The sequence below is a fragment of the Uranotaenia lowii genome, chromosome 3 (assembly GCF_029784155.1).
Source record: "Uranotaenia lowii strain MFRU-FL chromosome 3, ASM2978415v1, whole genome shotgun sequence".
In the NCBI taxonomy this organism is placed as follows: Eukaryota; Metazoa; Arthropoda; class Insecta; order Diptera; family Culicidae; genus Uranotaenia; species Uranotaenia lowii.
The window spans coordinates 4002008-4021595 of NC_073693.1; the positions used below are offsets into that span (position 1 = coordinate 4002008).

General features: G+C 36.1%; 1 protein-coding gene across 1 annotated transcript in view; it reads right to left on the reverse strand.

Moving 5' to 3' along the window:
* The window catches only part of LOC129751622 (uncharacterized), a 188875-nt gene extending 179095 nt beyond the window's left edge, over nt 1-9780 (reverse strand). The window contains exon 1 of the mRNA XM_055747228.1: nt 7820-9780. Within this exon, the coding sequence (XP_055603203.1) occupies nt 7820-7931 (112 nt within the window). The 5' untranslated portion in view covers nt 7932-9780. The remainder of the gene's footprint in view (nt 1-7819) is intronic.
* Between the last annotated feature and the right edge of the window lie 9808 nt (nt 9781-19588).

The following is a 19588-nucleotide window of genomic DNA, read 5'->3' on the forward strand; positions in this document are numbered from 1 at the left end:
ATAGGCACAATTTTCCCGTATGTTTGGATAACGTGCCGCTATTAAGCCTACCCCCATTCTGACCTAACACATGCAGATTCAAGATTGTTCACCCTTCTTATTTAAACAAAACACTCTTCAAGGATGAAACCTGAAAACTGACTGGGTAGCGAGAAGTGTCAAGAATCACTTGTTAGCTCAGGAGAGATGAAAAGATAACATCGTTGCTTACAAGAAAAAGCTTCGTAAACATCAGCAGATGATTGAGCTCCCTCTGTAGCTTTAAAATCATTCGAATTAAGGGTGCATGACATTTTCAATGCATACGAAAGAAAATAAAGTTGTATAAAAAAAATTTTATCTAGCGGTGAATGAATAGTTTTTGAGTGAAGCTTTATGCTAGGAAATTTTGTTTAAAAATAAAGCATTTAATAACATACCGAAATTCGAGGCATATACTAAAGTTCAAGATGACAAAAAATGAAGCAGAGGGTATCACAAAACCAATGGACAAAAGATCATATAAAAATAGTTATGTAAACCCATTCGGTGTTAAAACAGGATTAAAAATTTTATATTTTAGTAAAGTAAGATAAAACAGCAGCAAATGAAAACATTCAGAAAGTTTTATAGCGAAGAAAAATGGTAGGTACGAGTAATGTTCAGAGTTGTTTTATTTTGTTCCATAAATAGAATAATTTGCCCTACAGAATGTATAAAAATAAAAAGAAGAAAATATTCTTGAAGTACAACTTCTTTTTACATTTTTTAATTCTCAAACACATGATATAAACGGAGGATTTAAGCAAATTGGATAACGAATGAACAAACATGACAAACTTGATAAATGGAATAAAAAACGAAAAATGCTTATTGATTTATTCTCAGAAATAATAGCAAGAGTGACAGTCAAATTTGACGAAAGCAGATTTAGTTAGATTTTTTCCAAGTAAAAGTTTAAGTTCAAGAAATAAATTTACCGTAGTAACAGAAAAATTCTTGATCTCAAAAGGTATTCAAAAATAAGGGTAATTAAACATGTCGAAAATTTGCTCAAATTCAGACGTTAACCACTCCAGGTTTAAGACATATCATTTCAAGATACTACACGGCGTTCTCAAATTGAAATTTATTTTAAATTGTAAACTTCTTACTGCAATTCTACGAACCATTTTTATTTACATTCAATTCTTGACACTAACAATCTCTACCTCATCTTCAGAATAGGTTTATTTATAAGAAGTATAAATGAAGTGTAGAGAGTTCAGAATTTAAAACCAACCATAACCTTCAAAATTCATTAATTAAAATTTAATTAAACTCATAAACAAACTGTTAGTTATGCGACAGAGTTCATTTCAGGACTTTTTTTTTTATAAAACTGTAATACATTACATAAATTTTGAAAATAAAGATTTTTAATCAATGAACAACTTTTCCAAAGACGTATGAAATTTTAAATTTGTGATAAAAATTATAAAAGTTTCCATTTGTGTTTTCTTCTTCCTATTCTGTAAAATTTATAAATGTTGATAAAAGGTTTGAACAGAATTGAATTTCAAATATGTTTCAACGCAAAAGTCAACTCCTTTTGCAGTCTTCTTGGTGATTTAATTATGAATCAAAGCAATCGAAAGTTTCCTTTTAATTCAACCACTTACACAAGTTGCTATCGAAATACTGGTATATGAACTTTTCATTTACCGTGGTTGAATTAGAAGGAATCTTTCGATTGCTTTGATTCAGTTGAATCATTCAACCAAGTAGGCTCACAACACAACAGATTTAATTATATTTATTCAAGTTCCAAAAAGTTGTAAAATTTCACTTTTTAGATCATTGCAAACATAAATATCTGGGCAAAATTTTATGCCTTGATGATGAAGGATAGTGAAAAAATTCAGAATCAGTTTTTATTTTTCATTTAGAATTACTGGTTCATCAGATATCAATGATTGATTTCACTCAAATCTAATTCATTTTGAACTTATAAACTCGACATCGCCAAAACTAAAGGTGATTGAAAATCTGACAAAATGTTCGAGTTCAGGACGTCAAAATCTTCCGAACCAGTCATATTTATTTATTCGGTTACTTACTGATCATTCAAGTAATAAAATTTCCCAACCCTTTTTTTGTCAGTATAAGCTATCAATGATGAATTGATCCTATTGTACTTTAAATATAGAAAACTTTTATTGTGGTTTCATTACTTTTTCTTAGCCTTTTATTTTGATGACTGGTAGAATTTGCATGTAAAAAATGATTTTATCTACGAGATTGATCACTGTCACTCTTGAAATAAATGAAAAATTTTCTTCTTCTTAACTAATTCAATTTAATGAATAATTTTATGTATCAAATAAATTCACTTCAGTATATTGAAGGAGTTCTTTCCTCATAGAGAAATCACAAGGAAAATCGATTTATTTTAATTTTTTCATGTTCAAAATAGTTCCGGAATCCTTCAATTGAAAATTTAGAAAAGGAATTTATAGTAAAAAAATTAATAATTAGTTTTTTTATTTTGCTGGACAATTTTACTCGTGGATATTTTTTTCAATAATTTAGATTCTTTTCAGATATCTTTTCAAATCTGGTGTTTTGTTTCATGTATTCTATTAATGTGTACTGATGTTCGAAGCTACAAATTCTGGGTGTATTCGTAATTTTAATTAATTTTGAATAATTTGCTCATTAGGAATGACATCGATTTGAGACTTTGATTCTGATAAATTTTTAATCGTATCAGTACATTTTATTATTCTTTCTAGTTTTCGTGATGGTCCAAAGTAGGAAAATGGTTTAACAAATTTTTTCCCTAATTTGTCGTGCATTGAAGGTATTTTTATTGTTCTCATAGAAAAATCTGATTACATTCACTGGTTTATTTCAAGAATAGGATAGCCACTTCCATAAGTGGTCCAAAATAGGTCCGATATCCTAAAATTTTAAACTTTCTCCGTAGTTCAGATATGATAAAAGTTGTAAGGGAAGTAGTAAATATTCAGTAAATTTTCAATTTTTTCAACATTTATGGTGATAAGTCTAAGAAAATTTTTTGGAAAATATAACCGAAGTACAATGAAAACGGTCAGATCACAAAATGATCAAAATTAGCAGCCGAGAAGGATATTTTTCTCTTTTTCTCTTTTTAAATTGTGCGTCGTATAATTTCGTTCGGAATCCATATCACCCATATCATCCATAAGTGTAATTCAGGGCAATTGTTGTGAACAGGGAAATTCCATGAAATAGATATGAATGTTGGATGTGTTGAGATAGCTGGAAGGTACTTTTAAAGAAGAATATTTGAACGTTTTAGTAGGAAACAATATCATGTTCATTTAAGAAGAAAATTCCCAAGATGTTTTCAAAGTCAGTTACCTCAACGGTGTGATGATCATTTTTAACTTACTATGTTCTGGGAAATTAACTGCTTAGTAAATAAAATTTCCCCTAATATCCATGTGGCTGGAAATCCACACAATCACCAATTCTTTATAAAATTATTTTTTGACCATGTCTTGTATGGATTGTATGATAGTTTTACCATTCAAGGAATTTTGAATACTTTATACAGAACTGAAAGAATCTGTAAGAATCAAATATTTGAATTGTTGTTCATCAGTTATTACGAAAGTTGAAGCATCTCTGAATAGCTAATAATTCAGCAGAATATATAGAAAGACATGAGCTAAGTCGTTTTGTGATTAATATCCGTTCGAGCAAACAGCATATCCAGTAAAATCGGTATGAGTGATCTTTGACCCATCAGTATATAATCTATAATATTTTCATCGTTATCCATCGTACATAGAGAAAAGTTGTCTAAAGGTTGAGGGTAAAGTTGACGATTTTCGATGTGAAGCTAAATCTTTATTGACCTAATTTTTTTTTCAGATTGCCTAGGCGGAACTGCATGGAAAGCTCATCGTAAAGTTTCAACAAATTGGAGATCGTATTTTACGAAACAATGTTCACTTCTCATCTCAAACGAATTTTATTAACCTGTGGTATTGATTTGTCTATTATGGATGTATTTGAATAGTGGATGGTAACATAAAGATCTCACTCTCGTAGTATATTTCAGAATTTAAAGATCTCACCGATAGTATACCAGCTTCTTATATTAAGCTTTTGATAGGACTTGTCCTTGAACCACTTGTTACGAGTCGTACACTTTGATTGAATTCTGGATTTAGTTGTGAGAGTGTTTTTTTTTCTTTGGCGCATTCATCTTCATTGGCATGAAGATTAACAACTGCAACGTTGATAAAGTCGCGAATGCCATAAAGATGGTAAAACGACTATAATCGAAAAAAAAAAAAATGATGATTTACATCAAGTTTGTCTGTCACAAACCCATTTGGAATTTTTGTTTTTAAGATTTTAAAAGAATTCATAGCTTTGAATTTCAGCTGATGGACATGCATATCTCAATGTAGATGACGATCTAAAGTCATTCCGAGAAATTTGTGAGAATCTACTACTTCGACTTTTTAATTAAAAAGGTGTAAGTTTAGTTTATAAATACATCTCAAAATTCTGCAAAAAAAGCACTATTTTTGTTTTGATGCTGAGAATTGCTACATCCGTTACATACGATTCATTACATCATTTTTCAAGAGTTGATTACATTCCTTGGAGCTTTTCTTCTATAATCTCTAAACTTTTTCCTCTACAAAATAATCAGCTAACATACATCTATTAACTCTTAAAGGAAATGATTGGTGTATTGAATCAATAGCTAATAAAAATGATGCGACACTCAAAACAGAACCCATTTTGTTTTTTGAAGAATTTAAAAAACATGTTACCAATGAGAACTTTGAAGGATATGTTCTTCAAAAAGTTGTCGATGAAATGAATCATGTTGCCACGGATTCCTAAATTTGCTAAAGTTTTGATAATGCGATTTGTCCAAGTCAAATTGTACGCTTTTTCCAAATCAAAGAAAATACAAACAACGTGGTCTTTATATGTAAATGCATCTTGAATCCCTGTTTTCGCAAAAAAACAGAAATTTTCGGCATCCAGATTGCTTTGAGTCTAGCAAACATTTTGATTCTAGGTACCAGGTAAGTCTCCGATTCACTATTTTCTCCAAAACTTTCCAAGAACAGCAGTGACAAATTTGGAGTTGATGTATTCAAAGGATTTTTATCAGGTTTTTGAATTGGAATAACGTACGATTCACACCACTGATCAGGGAAGATTCCATTTTTTTCAAATTTCATTATATATTTAGAGAAAATTATACACACCATCTAAACGAAGATTTTTTAACATATGGTCATGAACAGCGTCTGGACCTGTTGAAGAACCCTTACTTGTGGCCAAGGCAAATTGTAACTCAATCAAATCTATAGGCTGATTGTTAGTTTCCTTAATTCATTGAAGACAGAGAAGTAGTTATCGTTGATTGATTGTTTTTCAAAAGTTGATCCAAGATAATCATGTTGAGCTCTGTAATTGTTTGATTGATAACTTTTTAAGATACTTTGGAGTTGTTTCTAAATTTACCATTTTCTAATGTTTGTCCAAACTTCATGAGATGATGTAAATAACGAAATCATAGATACAAAATCTGACCAATTTCCTTTTCGACTTTTTCTTATAAAATTTCGAGCTTTGGCAGTAGTCATTCGACTGTTTAATTTTCGAAGGGTTTTTTCCTTTCTTTGGTGAACTCAGTGATTTGTGAGCTCCACCAAAGAGGTTTCCTTTTTCTATCAAAAGTTTTGAAAATAGTTGCTGTAGCAGAAGTGATAATGGCTCAAGCCAAATGGTTCACTCTTTTCAAGGTGTCTTTTGGTCTCTGTTCATTTATTTCATAGTCATCTTATTTTGAAAAGCTTCCCATGTTGCTTTTTTGAAAATTCATCTCGGTTGCCTTGTTATATCAGGAAATCTTCCTAGCACTTGCATGATAAGGGTAACGGACTTATATTGGACCGGGTACATATTTCAAATATTTCAAATGTTTCAAATATTTCTCTCATAAATCATGTTCATCATGGAAATTTTGAACATATATAGTTAAAGCTACTTCTTAAGATTTCAATCATATCCAATATTCCTTTTGAATAAGCTGATTAGGGAGTGAAAATTGAAAATAAAGTTTTGTTTTCTCACAGTTGGGCCGAGTCAAGCCAATTTCAGGAGGACGTGCCATAATTGGAGTCAACTTTCAAGAGGTTTTCTGCATAACTGTGATGGATTTAACAACAACAAACATGTTCAGAGCTATGATAAAACACATGAAAACTAGTTTGCAAGCTCGAAGAACCAAAAAAAACTTGTTTAATAACAATTTGACCCATGTCGATAATAGGTCCTACTTAAGCTTAAAGAAGTTTAAAACATGAAAAAACTTGACATGCGCCAAGTTTTAGTGAAATCATTATTTTTAATGCTTCATGAAAAGCTATTGACAGTTTGGTCTAAAAATTACAACCATTCAGGGTTGTTTTTCGAGAAAAAAATATTCTGGGTCAGATAGAAAAGGAAATATAAACCCCGTTTAAAGGAGGGGTTGGGAAGAAAACGACAACAAATCGACAAATATGTAAAGAGTTTAATTTTTGAATCAGTTTCGTTTAAAAACGTTCATATAATTTCAAACGCAAAAGTGGCATAATATTTTCATTTGTACGAAGAAATCTTCCAACCAGAATTTCTCAAATATATAAAGTTTGAAACTTTAATGTTAATACGGAAAATATGGTTTCAAAAGAGTTCAAAAATCTTCGAAAAGTGACCTTTATTACATTTTTTCAATATCAAAGCAGATTCATATTAGGTAAGTATTCTAGCACTATTCTACAGCTGAGAAAATAACACACTCCTAGGTTCCTCGAACGAAATTGTACTCCTGTATTTTGCCTAGTGTTACTGCATCAATAAATTTGAGTAGAGCATTAATCGTTTTCTTTACCAAATTTACCGCTCGCTAATGGTTCTAATATTTATGTTTAATAATAACTCATGAAAATGTATCAATCCTAAAGAAAACCCAGTTTTAATCTCTTATACTTTTTCTGCATAAACTATGCATCAACAACCAAGTCGCAAATAGTGAGTTTAACTGAATCACGGAATGAGAAATTATTTTATTTATTCGCGTATGATATGTTAGAAACCTTTACTTGAAAAAATTCTCTGGGAAACAGGCCATTCACTCGTACAAAGGTAAGTTATTCTAACAAACATAACCCTCCGTAGGAAGGTCCTTGTGCCGATAAAAACTTTTCAGGCCATAAAATGTACATTACCTACTACATTCCTACACAATATAAGTATCGTGTTATTACCATCCCCGTGTGCCCACCCGTAATTGATGCTGCGGCTAACCCCATTCACAACCCGGTAGTGCTAAATCTTCCTCCTTGGTGAAAGGTAAAGGAACTTATCATCGATTTGTGGCAAAATTGGTTGATTTTGAGCTATGTAAAAACGTCAATGCTTATTTAAAAAACAGTATGATTTAAATTACGCTCACTGATGGTAAAAAATTTGTTGAAAAAAATGGTTCTAAAACAATTTCAAGAAAGACTACCCTGGAAAACTTCGGGAAACATTCATGGGCCGAACCTTTCCGTTGTTCCCACAGCTGTGTTGTGCCACGGATTTCCGCAAAGTGATTCCAGCAGGCATATATTTCCTCTCACTCCGCTAAGAAGCACAGAAGAACATTGTTCCCATTTCATTCGTGGTGCTGGTGGAGTAAAGTTTCCTCGACTTTTCCTTCCTGTCCCGCCCCAGGCAAAGGTATTCGAAAACAAGCAGTGGAAGAAGAACAAAGTTGGGGAAGAAATCATAAGACGACGACCCTTACCTTTTCTCCGATGGTGGCCGGTGTTTTGTAAGTTATTATTATCCAGAAAGTATCCGTCCAGTGAGTTGAACAACGCCAACAAGTACACTAGCACTAGCTTTTGCAACCACATTGTTGCAGCCTCTTGCTTTTGCTTGCTCTTGCTCACTTCACTTCACTTCCGCTGCGCTGCAGTTATTCTTTCGTTTGCTTCTTCTGCTGCCAGATCTTTACACCAGCTGCTCTGGTTTTTTTTTATCTTCAGGCTACTGCTTTGAGTAGCCTCGTTTTATTTTTTTTCTCCCCTCGTTTTTCCCCCTAGAGAAGGGTTCGACCCTGTGCTGTTCACTGTTGCGTCATCTGACGTTAGACAGCAGAAAAAAACGTACTGGGCTGCTTGGTTTTGTTTTTATTTTGCCACCACTTTCACACCGTAAAGTATTATCGACAACCCGCGGCCGACGCGCCGCCTGACTACCCGTAGAATGTTTGCGCTGGGTCCTCGTGGAAAACAGGCCGCTTCCGGTGCTTTTCCCACATTTCCCGTTTTCTGCCGTTCACTCAATCGTGAGGGCCGATACAGCAACAGCAGCAACTTTCCTTTCCCGGCGCACACCTTTTTGCCACATTTCCTTTCGGTTCACTCTTTTATTTTTCATTTTTCCTCCCCACACTGACAGAGAACCCAAACCCAAAACGAAACTCAGGAGGCTGTGGACGAAAGCTGAAAACAATTCAACTTTTACGATTATTGCAGCTCACACCCCTCCCTGGAAACATAGCCAGCTTTGGAGCTCTTGGCACACTTGGATGATGTTGTTGTTGGCAGACGGACTCGATCTTTTTTTTTTCCTTTTTGCTGCTCTTTGGTTATCCGCGATGGCTGAAAGCTTTTAAGGACACACGTCTCACATTCAAGAATTCGGGAATATGGAAAGCACACTTATACACACGTTGTAGGCCAGTGGCCATGGATGACGACGTCAAAGTTGTGTGGGAAACGAACAGGAAAGCGGAAACTTTGGGGAGAATACCGACCGAAACGAAAAGTGTTTAGCATATAAATGAACGCTTAATTTACGGTTATGACAGTCCCCGAGTAATGTCCAGGGGAGGCGCAGAGACAGGTCCTAAAGTGCTTCCGAGATTAGCTGCTGAGGGTTTCCTCCAATGGGAAGAGAGTTGTGTAAGATTCTTTTTAAAACAGCGCAGTCAAGCTTTTTTCGACCCGGTGTTTCGATTTCTTTCTTTCTTTTGGATTATTCAGATGTGGAGGGGGATGGACAGCACTCGTTAGGAAGCATGGGAAAGTTCAGCGTAAATGGTAATCCTGATTACATGCTGTTATTCGAAGCTCATCCCGATTAAGTCGTGCATTCCGGATTATCGGTCTGAATCAGATTTACCGGATAGCGCATTTTCGCTGGGTTTTATTTCAACACTTCACTTAGGATTCATTTTCAACAGGATCTGTAATGGTCACGAAGAGCCGGATATTTTTCCAAGGTAAGCATATCTCCCTTTCATAATCAGCAATCTTATTATCAAGCTTTTCTCTGCTCCCAATCGACTTTTTTACTACACGTACTTATGAAAGTAAACACATTTCATCCAACTCAATATAGACTGTTTCAATCAACTATTTCATCTTGACGCCATCCATACATTTGGTTCACATAACTCTACGTGAGCTGTTCACAAATGTGTCCCAATCTTCTAGAAATAGTGCCTCAGGGATCGTCATCTCCAATCCCGACTTCCTCAACTTTCTCGAGCCGCTCTTCTGCGACGTTTTCCTTTTTGTTGACTCCAAAAATCTACACCGAGAAAATCCGATAAAACAACAGATTCCTGCTGGGAAAATCAGTTCACACACCCTCCCACCGCAAATCTACTTCCGTACCCGGTTGAGGCCGAAATCGCTACGACAAACCGCCCCACAATCGACGGCGGAACAACGCTAGGGAAAAATCCAACCGAACGCATCAAATTCGTACTAGTAACTGACCGGACCAACCGATCGCCCGACTGACTGCTGCTGATTCTGCATCCCGAACCACCTGCCCAATCCTAAAACCCTTCCCCCAAAATCCCTTAGCAGAAAAATCCAACTCAGCTGACGTTCGTTCGCCCTCCTCGGAAAAACACACGCGTTTTGGTGAATTCTTTGCGAGTGAGCAAACTGGGCACCCGGCCTTCGCCGGATACTACTCGAATCGGGATCTAACTTGCTACTGCGCAAGACCCTACCGCATCCGGCAGAACTGCTCGAAAAGTGAGCTCCGTTTCCGTGTTTGAATCCTGCCTGACGCGAAAAGCAGCCAAAACACGAAGCCACCCGCGAGATTCAGATGCGACCTGACCATCGACAAGGTTGCAGCTGCCCTCCAGGAACGGAACCTGGCTGCCCGTTTAACCGGAAATGTGTGTCCCGTCGACGGAGGAAGGACACCCAAAGTGAGCGCGTGTGTTCCTGTTGGTGGGTCTGTGTTTCTTTGCCCATGTTACGGGAAACACACAATTTACGTAATCGTTTGTTGCCTGCCTGTGCCTTGTTGGTGGACGTGGGAAAACTGTTTTTCAAATTGACCTTTTATTGTTGTCTATCCTATTAGTAACTTGAAATGCGAATGAGCTTACTGTCTGGTTATTTCATTTTGAATGCGTATTGATTCCATAAGTCAACATCAATATTTATATCTTTTTTTTCGCTTTGTCTCTTAGTAAAAGTTTTTTTTTCACAACCGCCCGATTCGAGAATTAAACATTGAACTTTTAGCTAGGTTTAAATTGTTCGGAGCTTATGTTGGAAAAGTGCTTGTTGAGTCACGGAATACGGGATTATGTATAGAGTTAGTTTTTTTTTGTAATCATGTTCCGCAAATAAAATACCTAATCCATTTTCTTCATTTTTAAAGACCCGAATGACCCGTGTGGTTAAAATTGAGACCTTTTAAATTATAATAATATAATAATTAACTATCTTTATTTTTTTATTTTATTAGTTAAGACAATTTTGATGTTACAAATTTTGTACAACGAACGCAACTTTAAACTTCTCTAAGGAGATCAATAACTGGCTGTCAAAACTTTGAAAAATCTGTTTATCCTTCCTTTGCAGATAGGGTCTATATGACCCAAACTGTACTTTCCCGAAGCGATATCTCAGGAACGGTTGAAATTTCGTGTTCTAACCGCAACGCAACTTGGGAGGCCTCAAAGCTCCTCAACTCTGTCGCGCAATTTCCAGCCAGCATTTTCAGCCGACCCAGCCCTGAGTTCAATAGTGGTGATGAGGTCCTCCGAGTACTTTTCTAGGCAAGCACTCGTCTTCTTCTGGAACACTTTCCCTGTGTTATAAAATTTCATCCAATCACTGATTCTACAATGACCAGCAACACTCTTCGGTTTATTCATCGGCTTCTACACCAGGACACATCGAGTCGCGCTGTTTCCAGCCAGAGTTGGAGGTAAGGAGGTGCTCCATATCCCTTTTACAGGCAAGTACCCGATTACAACCAATCCATCTTGCTTGCGTTCCTAGTTTCCGTTTTACCATAGATCCATCAGACATGCGGAGCAAACTTGATGTCCTCACCGAAAGCTCTAAGGCAACAGGACTCAAAATCAATGTCGGAAAGACCAAGTCGACGGAAATCAACACAGTAAATCCGTCCAATTTCGCGGAAGCTGGCCAACAGGTTTAGAAAGTGGAGTGCTTCCAGGATCTTGGTATTCAGATCACGCCTGATGGTGGTAACAGGAAAGACCTCGAAACCCGGATCAGAAAAGCCCGATTTACGTTTGAGAGTTTCCGAAACTTCTGGCGGTCGCGCCAGATCTCTCCACGAACGAAAATCTGAATCTTAAACTCAACTGTCAAATCCGTATTGATGTACGGGTGCGAAACTTGGTGCACATCTGCGGTGACGACGCGAAAACTGCAAGATTTTGTGATGGCCTAGCAACTGAATCTCAAATGAGGAACTACATCGCCGGTGTCATCAAAGGGCTCTAGAAATCGAGATTCGAGAACGTAAGTGAAGATGGATTGGACACACGCTGCGAAGAGATGAGAACGAGATTTGCAGAGAGGCGCTTGAATGAAATCCAGAAGGACGTCGAAGGAGAGGCAGACCCAGAAACTCGTGGCGGGGAAGCCTAGCCACCGAAATCCGAACTGTTGACGAGAATCTTGACTGAGACCAAGTGAAGACGCTGGCTCCGGATCGTCAACAGTGGAGGTCTTTTACCACGGCCCTATGCTCCGGAGAATCTACGCGGGACCATTAAGTAAGTACGTATGTAGGTGCTCCAGCTATGAAATCATCGCCTTCACTGATACATGGCTGAACGACCGAACTACGCTTTCCAGTCAGATTATCAGTCTGGACTATGCAGTCTTCCGTTGCGATCGTAGTCTATTAGGGTAAGCGAGCCCTATTTTGGCATGGTCCTTTTCTTGGCATGCCAACATGTCTTTTCATGTTTTTCAGGTCCAAATTGAGCTAACAAATTTTGAATATATTTTCATTGCGAAGAGAATAATTTGTTTCAAATCTGTGCATACCGATTTTTTTGATAGCTTGTACTTTATTAAAGTATTTAATTTTTTTCGATCTGCATCCGAGGCAATTATGTTGGAAATCACCGTATGAAATTCAGATGAACTCACCTTTCTAGTGCAACTGTTAAATTCACATGCGATTTCAAACGCGGACATTCAATTGAAAAATTTGCAATAAATACTCATGCCTACAGTTAAACTCGGCAAAAAATCAAAAAAATACTAGAAAGACAAAAAAATGATTATTTATTTAGGTTTTGAATAAAAATTTAAAACTAATTTTGTTCCTTTTCTTGACATGCAACTTCAATCGAAATACACCATCAGTGTTGGAAGCTGGAAAAAATACATGTTCATTAAAGAGGTATTTTTGGGCTGATGTTTTCCCTAAAAATTTATTTAAAACTACGCACAAATGTTTCCATACTAATTAAGTTGTATGATAAGACTGTTTCTATCAACTTAAGCTTCGAAATAAGTTGGAGAACATAAGTGATTCGACTAACTAAAAGTCATATCCAAGCATTGAAAACGCAAAAATTGCTATTTGGGAACCATGAATCGAAGGTACATTGGTATGCGTGTGAACAGCATTTGCATTGCAGTCTGCCGAGCAAATGTCACGTGGTCTGCTACAGAACACAGTGGCTCGAAATAAAAAAAAACTAAGTTAAATCAAGCATCTCACGATACTTAAGATGTTTTTCTTATCTAAAAACTGTTAAATCGAAGGCAATTTATGACTTTAGTTAATAAAAAACATAATCAATTGAGTTTTGCAATCGTTTTCTATTGCTTGGAAACCATATATTCCGATTTAATTTTTTGGATTTTTGTTCTAATTTTTTCTTGTAAACAGAAGTTGGAAGTTCAGGAAAATATTGTTTTCTTTCCAATTATTCCTTAAAATATTAGATGTGAGTCAAATTAAAAAAATGTTTTAGCAAAGCTTACAATCTTACATCTATTTGGCGTGTCAAACCACTGCGCAAACGCCCTGGGTATTCGAGATGGCTCTTGCTAACAAATTCAAAAGGGCAAAATTTCAAAATACCATCCAAGGAATTTTTCAATTTCTTACATTATGAAGCCAAACTCCACAATATGAAGATAGTTGTTTGGTAGTGAAAGCAACCCTATGTGTCGCAATCGCAAGTTTCCTAGAGTATTTTACTATCAACTTATGGTCTATAAAAACTCAAAAAGAATTATTTAAACAATGATTTATAAATGACAACACATCATGATGCACAGAACTATAGAAATGTCGTAAATGAATCTGTCGTTAGGCTTAGCATTCCTGAATTTGTCCAGTTTGCATTCAAGTCGAAAAATTCTCAAAAAAAAAAAAATGAGAAAATCTTAGCAATTTTTCCAATATTTGGAAAAATCTAATCGATGTGAAAAGTTCAAAATAAGATATTTCAATTCAACGTTATAATACCACTTTCACAACAACCATGTTCAAGTCGTTTTTTTAAAATAATTCGTTTATTTGACACGGCTCAAACCTTTCAGTATTACTCCCGTTCAAGTCGTATTTGATTTTTATTTTGATGAAATTGTCTCAAAAAACTTCGCAAAAATGATGAACTGTGAAATCTCTTTAAAAAATTTTGAGGAATGTGAATCAATCGGGGCCAGATACGGATATTTTACCTCAATATTCTGGCAGCTGGACCACACCAACTTTTTTTTAAACTCTACGTTGAAAACCTGGGCTAGTCTAGATAAGCCCATGCCACCTGAAATACTTTTCCTAGATTGATTGGCTTTATTCAGATTTTATCAGTCCATCATAAGAAACTAACTGTATACTTATTGGAGAAATTTTTTGAAATGTTCAGTTTAAAAAGTTTGCTTTCAAAATATGTTAGTTCAGATTTCATCAAAGGGATTCAATGTTCATAAAAAAGAGAAAGTTCAAACCACTAGCGGACATAATTCGTTTCTGAATCGGTCCCCCTGATGAAGGTTTGGTTGTCATTCATAAACCAATGATTGTTGTTCATATACAAATATTCCGAAACAACCTGAGGTGTTTATTATCATCACTTTGTTTAAATGATTAAAAAGTTTCAAGTTTTAAAAATAAAAAAAAATTTGCGGAAATTCTGGTCTTCCGACTTTTTGAAATAAAAGCTTATTTTGTGCTTCCCTTCCAACCAAATTTTATCAATATTTTCGAAAGCCTATTTGATGTATGAGTGAAGCCCGGTATTCCACCGTCGCATAGAACTTTACGCTCAGCTGACGTCATTCTGTCAGTGGCCTTATATTCAGAATAGCTACCCGAGCAGACTTTTATGGCAAAATTATAGCAAATTTTGCTATCACGCCCTGAGAGCCCAGTTTGCTCTCATTTTGCTTGACATAAGGTGGTACACAGCAAAAATGAGAGCACAGATTTTCATACTTGGTTAGCAAAGTGATACCAAATTTTGCTAAAACTGAGACCCTAACTACACCTCAATTTTCGAGAGCTTGGAGAGCACAATGATGCCAATATAAGGTGTCACATATTTTTCAGTGAAAGCAAAATTTGACATCGTTATACTATCAAATCTTTCATTGTTTTGAGGTGTAGTTGAGGTCTCAGTTTAACAAAATTTTAAATCACTTTGCTAACCGAATACGCAAATTTTGCTTTTATTTTTGCTGTGTACCAATTTATGTCAAGCTAATTGGAAGCAAATTTCACACTCAAGGGGTGATAGCTAATTTAGATATTGTTTAGTAAAAGTATGCTCGAAAATGTATTTTAAATACATCCTATCTAGCAACTGTGAACGTTGCACTGTCAGTTATGATTGCATACATGAAGGCGATATTCACTATACCTAATCTACCTTATGTTAAACATTAAATAGTTAAAATCGCCTTTATTTATGCAATCATAAGTGTTGGCGTTTTCATAAAACATGACCCTTTTCATATATTTTTTTCATATAACCTTCTCCTAATCCAACTGAACTAACTCTTTTTTTCCTTCAATCTGGTTGAAATTCACTCAGATTTGAGCTGATCGACTTACCATAGCCTCTTTTTGCAGTTCCGTTTGAGAGTGAACATGTACGGAATCGGTCCACAAAACGGATGACGTGTCACGATTTTACCTCAACAAGATCTGTTCGTGATGTTAGCACGGCCTTTCTCTATATTTTTCTGCTTAGGCCGATCTTTCTACAAGCGGTTCATTTCTTCCCGGTAACGATTATGCCACGCCCTTATCTCCAGCAACTGTAAAATAAAGAAAAAACACATTGATTTTGTTGTCTAGGATAAAACTCGCTGAGCCACTTAAATCAGAGTTGCATTCTATTACCGAAAATTAGGCTATAATGTGTTCTTACTTCCGGTTACTCGCCATATTTGACCAAGGCCACCTCGCTTTTGATGTGCTTAAGATATCATCCAACGTAATGGTTCAATTCATAATTAGTATGAGTGAGAAGATTGGTTCCAGTACTATTAATCTCTTCGTGACCGAATCCTCTTCTGAACATCGATTCCAGCTCTTATGAAACTGTGATCATCCCTGTATTAAATATACAATACATAGTATCTTAGAAAGAAATACGAGCAGGAGTTATCGAAATTGCCTTGATGTCATCAGATCTCAACATTCCTCTAAACAAGATTTAATCAATGGCTTGACAATACTTGGAGACATAATTTGCTCATGTACTGGCCAATAAAAGAAACTTGAAAAGAAGGCCATAAAAGCTCAATTATTTTACGCATTTTGTATGAAACTGTGTGTAATGTTTCTACTCACAAACCAATTTTTTTTTTATTGAATCTTTAAAAAATACTTACAGTTAAAAACAAAATTCTCTATTAGAAAGACTTTGTTAGCAATCTTGAATTCCTTATCCTTGTGCGCTGTGGGCATGTGGTGATTAGTTTTACGCGCGAAATAGCTCTAAGAACATGAATTCCTTCTTGGGTCGAATTTCGTAATAGCCCACCAGTTTTTGCTCATCCAAATTCTTCGCCTTGCTTACCATGTCTAAAAGACCAAGCAGAAAACAATCTTCCGGAGAATCCTCAGCAGACAGTGACCAAAATCCTCCTAAAATATTTAAATATTTTTTCGATTATAAATTTTTAAAGGTTATTATATGTTTCTAGATTAATTATTCACTTGTGGACACATTGGCAGAAGTTTCGACAGATGCAGTCCTATGTAATTGGATACGGAAACTGTTCCACCGTAAATCAGCACGATGGGGAAAATCATCGCCGTCGTAGAAGTTCAGCCTCTGCTGCAATCGGGGTTCTCCGAGATTGCTAGTTCTGCCGTTTTGGCCTCTAGGGTACGAAGAGGTCCACCACCAACTTCCGTAAAAGGTGTGCTCAGAGTTCTGTGAGCTCCTTTCCAGATTGCATCCGCTTAAAAGTTTGGTCATGTCTCACTTCTTTTTTGATGCACAAATACTATTTTGAACGGGTAATGGGGACAATGAACTTTAACGATAGCGATAACTTAAACTGGGCAATAATCAAAGTGGCAATAAGAAAAAAAATCACATTTGGACGGCACGCGTCGGCCAAATTTGAAAACAAACTATCAAATTATTCAGCTCGTTGTACTAGAACCGTCTGACGGGTGGATCGGTGACTGCAAACATATATCCATGCATATTCTCAACACAGCAGTTTTATTGAATTGAAATTAAACTGTTTTGAATAAAAAAAAGTTCATAATTAGAGAAAACGGAAAAAATGATTACCTCTGAATCTGGAAGAAAAAAAGAATTAAATAATAGTTTTTATTTTAAACTATCTATCCGAGCTTAGATTCTTCTTTCAAATTTCGAATAAAAGTAATTCCATTAAAGACAAAACTATGAAATCAATATCGTTTAAATTAAAAAAAAGTGGCTATCATTTTTTTCAATTGTCGTATTCAATTAAAATTTTGTGTAAGTTAAGGTATTACTAAAAAACTCTTTTTATAGTTGTATTTCAATTTAAAAAATAAAAATTATTTTTGGGCAAAAATCAGGATTCAGTATAAAAACAAGACGAAACATAACCTGATGTTCACACTTATTTGAATATTCTAAAAACATATAAGCCACGTGAAATTAACCCTGATTCCAGCACTGCGATTTCAAATTTAGAACTAAATGTCGCAATATGCTTACATGTACATTCGATATTGTCTTTGTAACTTTTCATACACATGATATTACAGTCTGATCTCAGCTTTGATTTCAGTTTTTTTTTTTTTGTGAAAGCACTTCAATGCTTACCATTACAATTAGGTTTTATTCTGCAATTCGGCTTATAGTAGTAGAAAAAATTTAATGGAGCGAAAAACCGTAATATAAGGATAGTTTGCATCCCGCGCCGGTAGGCAAGAAATTTTCAAAACTAAGTTTCAAGCTACTTTCTATTCCTAAAAATTTCTGAAATTAACAATAAAAAAGTTTCAATGGGCGATGAGTTGCGGGCTCAAACCAGTGTTCAAACACCCATACCCTCCCCCTTTTCGCACGGCTTTGGGTTGAGGTTGGCTAGTACCACCAAGTTCTATTCTAGCACTGTCTAGTTTGCATGCCAATATCTATTGTCATTGATTTTTGAAAACTGACCAGTCAAGACCTATTCTGTGAGTGCACGGAAAATATCAAGTAGGATAGTGGCTTTGAGAATTACTCGAGAACATTTGGAACCAGTAGTCAAACAGGCTAAGTAGGTTGGTAAAAATCATCACACGAAATAATACGACCCATCGACCCCTTAGATTTTCTATCAGTTTGCCGTCGGTACCTAATATTGGTTTCAGCTAGCTATCAAATGAAAATTTTTGAAACCTAAACTATGCCTTGTTTTGCTATCATAAAAATCTTCCATACCAAATCATACTATCAATTTGCTGTTGACACCTCGTTTTGGTCTTAGTTTGCTATCGATTTAGGCATCAAAGTCTGCTCGGGTAACGATTCTGTTAACTGTCAATTCAGCATTGTTGGTAAAGATCTATTGCACATTTCTGGTGGCCAAGAATCGGATCATCAAAACGGCAAACAATTGGTACGGCGTCCAAGTAATTGGAGCACCGCAGTGAGTACTTTGCATGCCTTTTGCTCACATTATGGAAAGTTCCATGGAGGAAACATAATTTTGTTGAACTCTTAGCAAGTTAGCAAGTAAGTTCATCAAAGGATGTTATAAGGTGCACTCAACAGGAAGGTTGGAATGTTGGAAAACAGGGTAAACCATGCCTTAGGTGCCAAGGTCGGGTACATTTACCCTAAACAGCAACAAGTTATCCAGAGGTGGAGTGTTACTTGCTGTGAAACCTGAACTCCCATCTATGCTAATTGAAGACAACTCCTGGGAATATTTGGAAAATTTATGGGCCCGCATAAATCTCTGTGACTGGAAACTTTACTTCTGCGTAGTGTACGTATCTCCCGATCGTTCCGGAGACCAGGAGTTAGCTGAATCTTTCTCGCGCTGCCTCACCAAAGTAAGCTCTGTGTGCACTCCCGAAGATGACTTACTCGTTATTGGTGATTTCAACTCACCTGGTTTGAATTGGTGTTCTTCGCGAAGTGTTTCCGGATCCCATGAGTTCTTCTTTTTCGCCATCCTCCAACATCTTCTAAGATAGCTTAAGTACAGCGACTCTGCGTTAAATCAACAATATCGAAAATGAAAACGGTCGTTTGCTCGAGCTTTGCTTTTTCAACGAAAGGTTTAGCAATACAACAATCGATTAAGCTCCTGCTCCCCTTGTTGTAGCTGTCCCAACTTAGTGATCACCTTAGCTGTCCCGCCTTAGTGATCTCACTCGATGGTGCCAGGATCTTATCTCCTGCAGAGAAAACAGGATTCTTCTATTATGATTTCAAGGATGGCGACTTTGAAGCTATCTTCTTCGTTCTGGATTCTATCAATTGGTGGAAAGACGAACTAGATTCCTCTGATCCTCACGCAGCTGCCGAAAAATTGTCGAATATGCTTAACTACACTATCGATTGCCATGTGCAAAACGTAGCGTTGATGGTGATCTACGAACTCTCTGGATCACTAGAGAACTGCGGCGACAGAAAACTGCTTAAAAGTGCGCTCTTCGGAACCACAATAAGCACAACTACCTTAGTATGAAGAAGAATAACTTCCGTCCCACTTGTACCTGGACGGCGATATTGCTAGCTTTGACCCTGGAATGTGTAATCTGTAATCTGTTCGCTGAAAAATTTTCG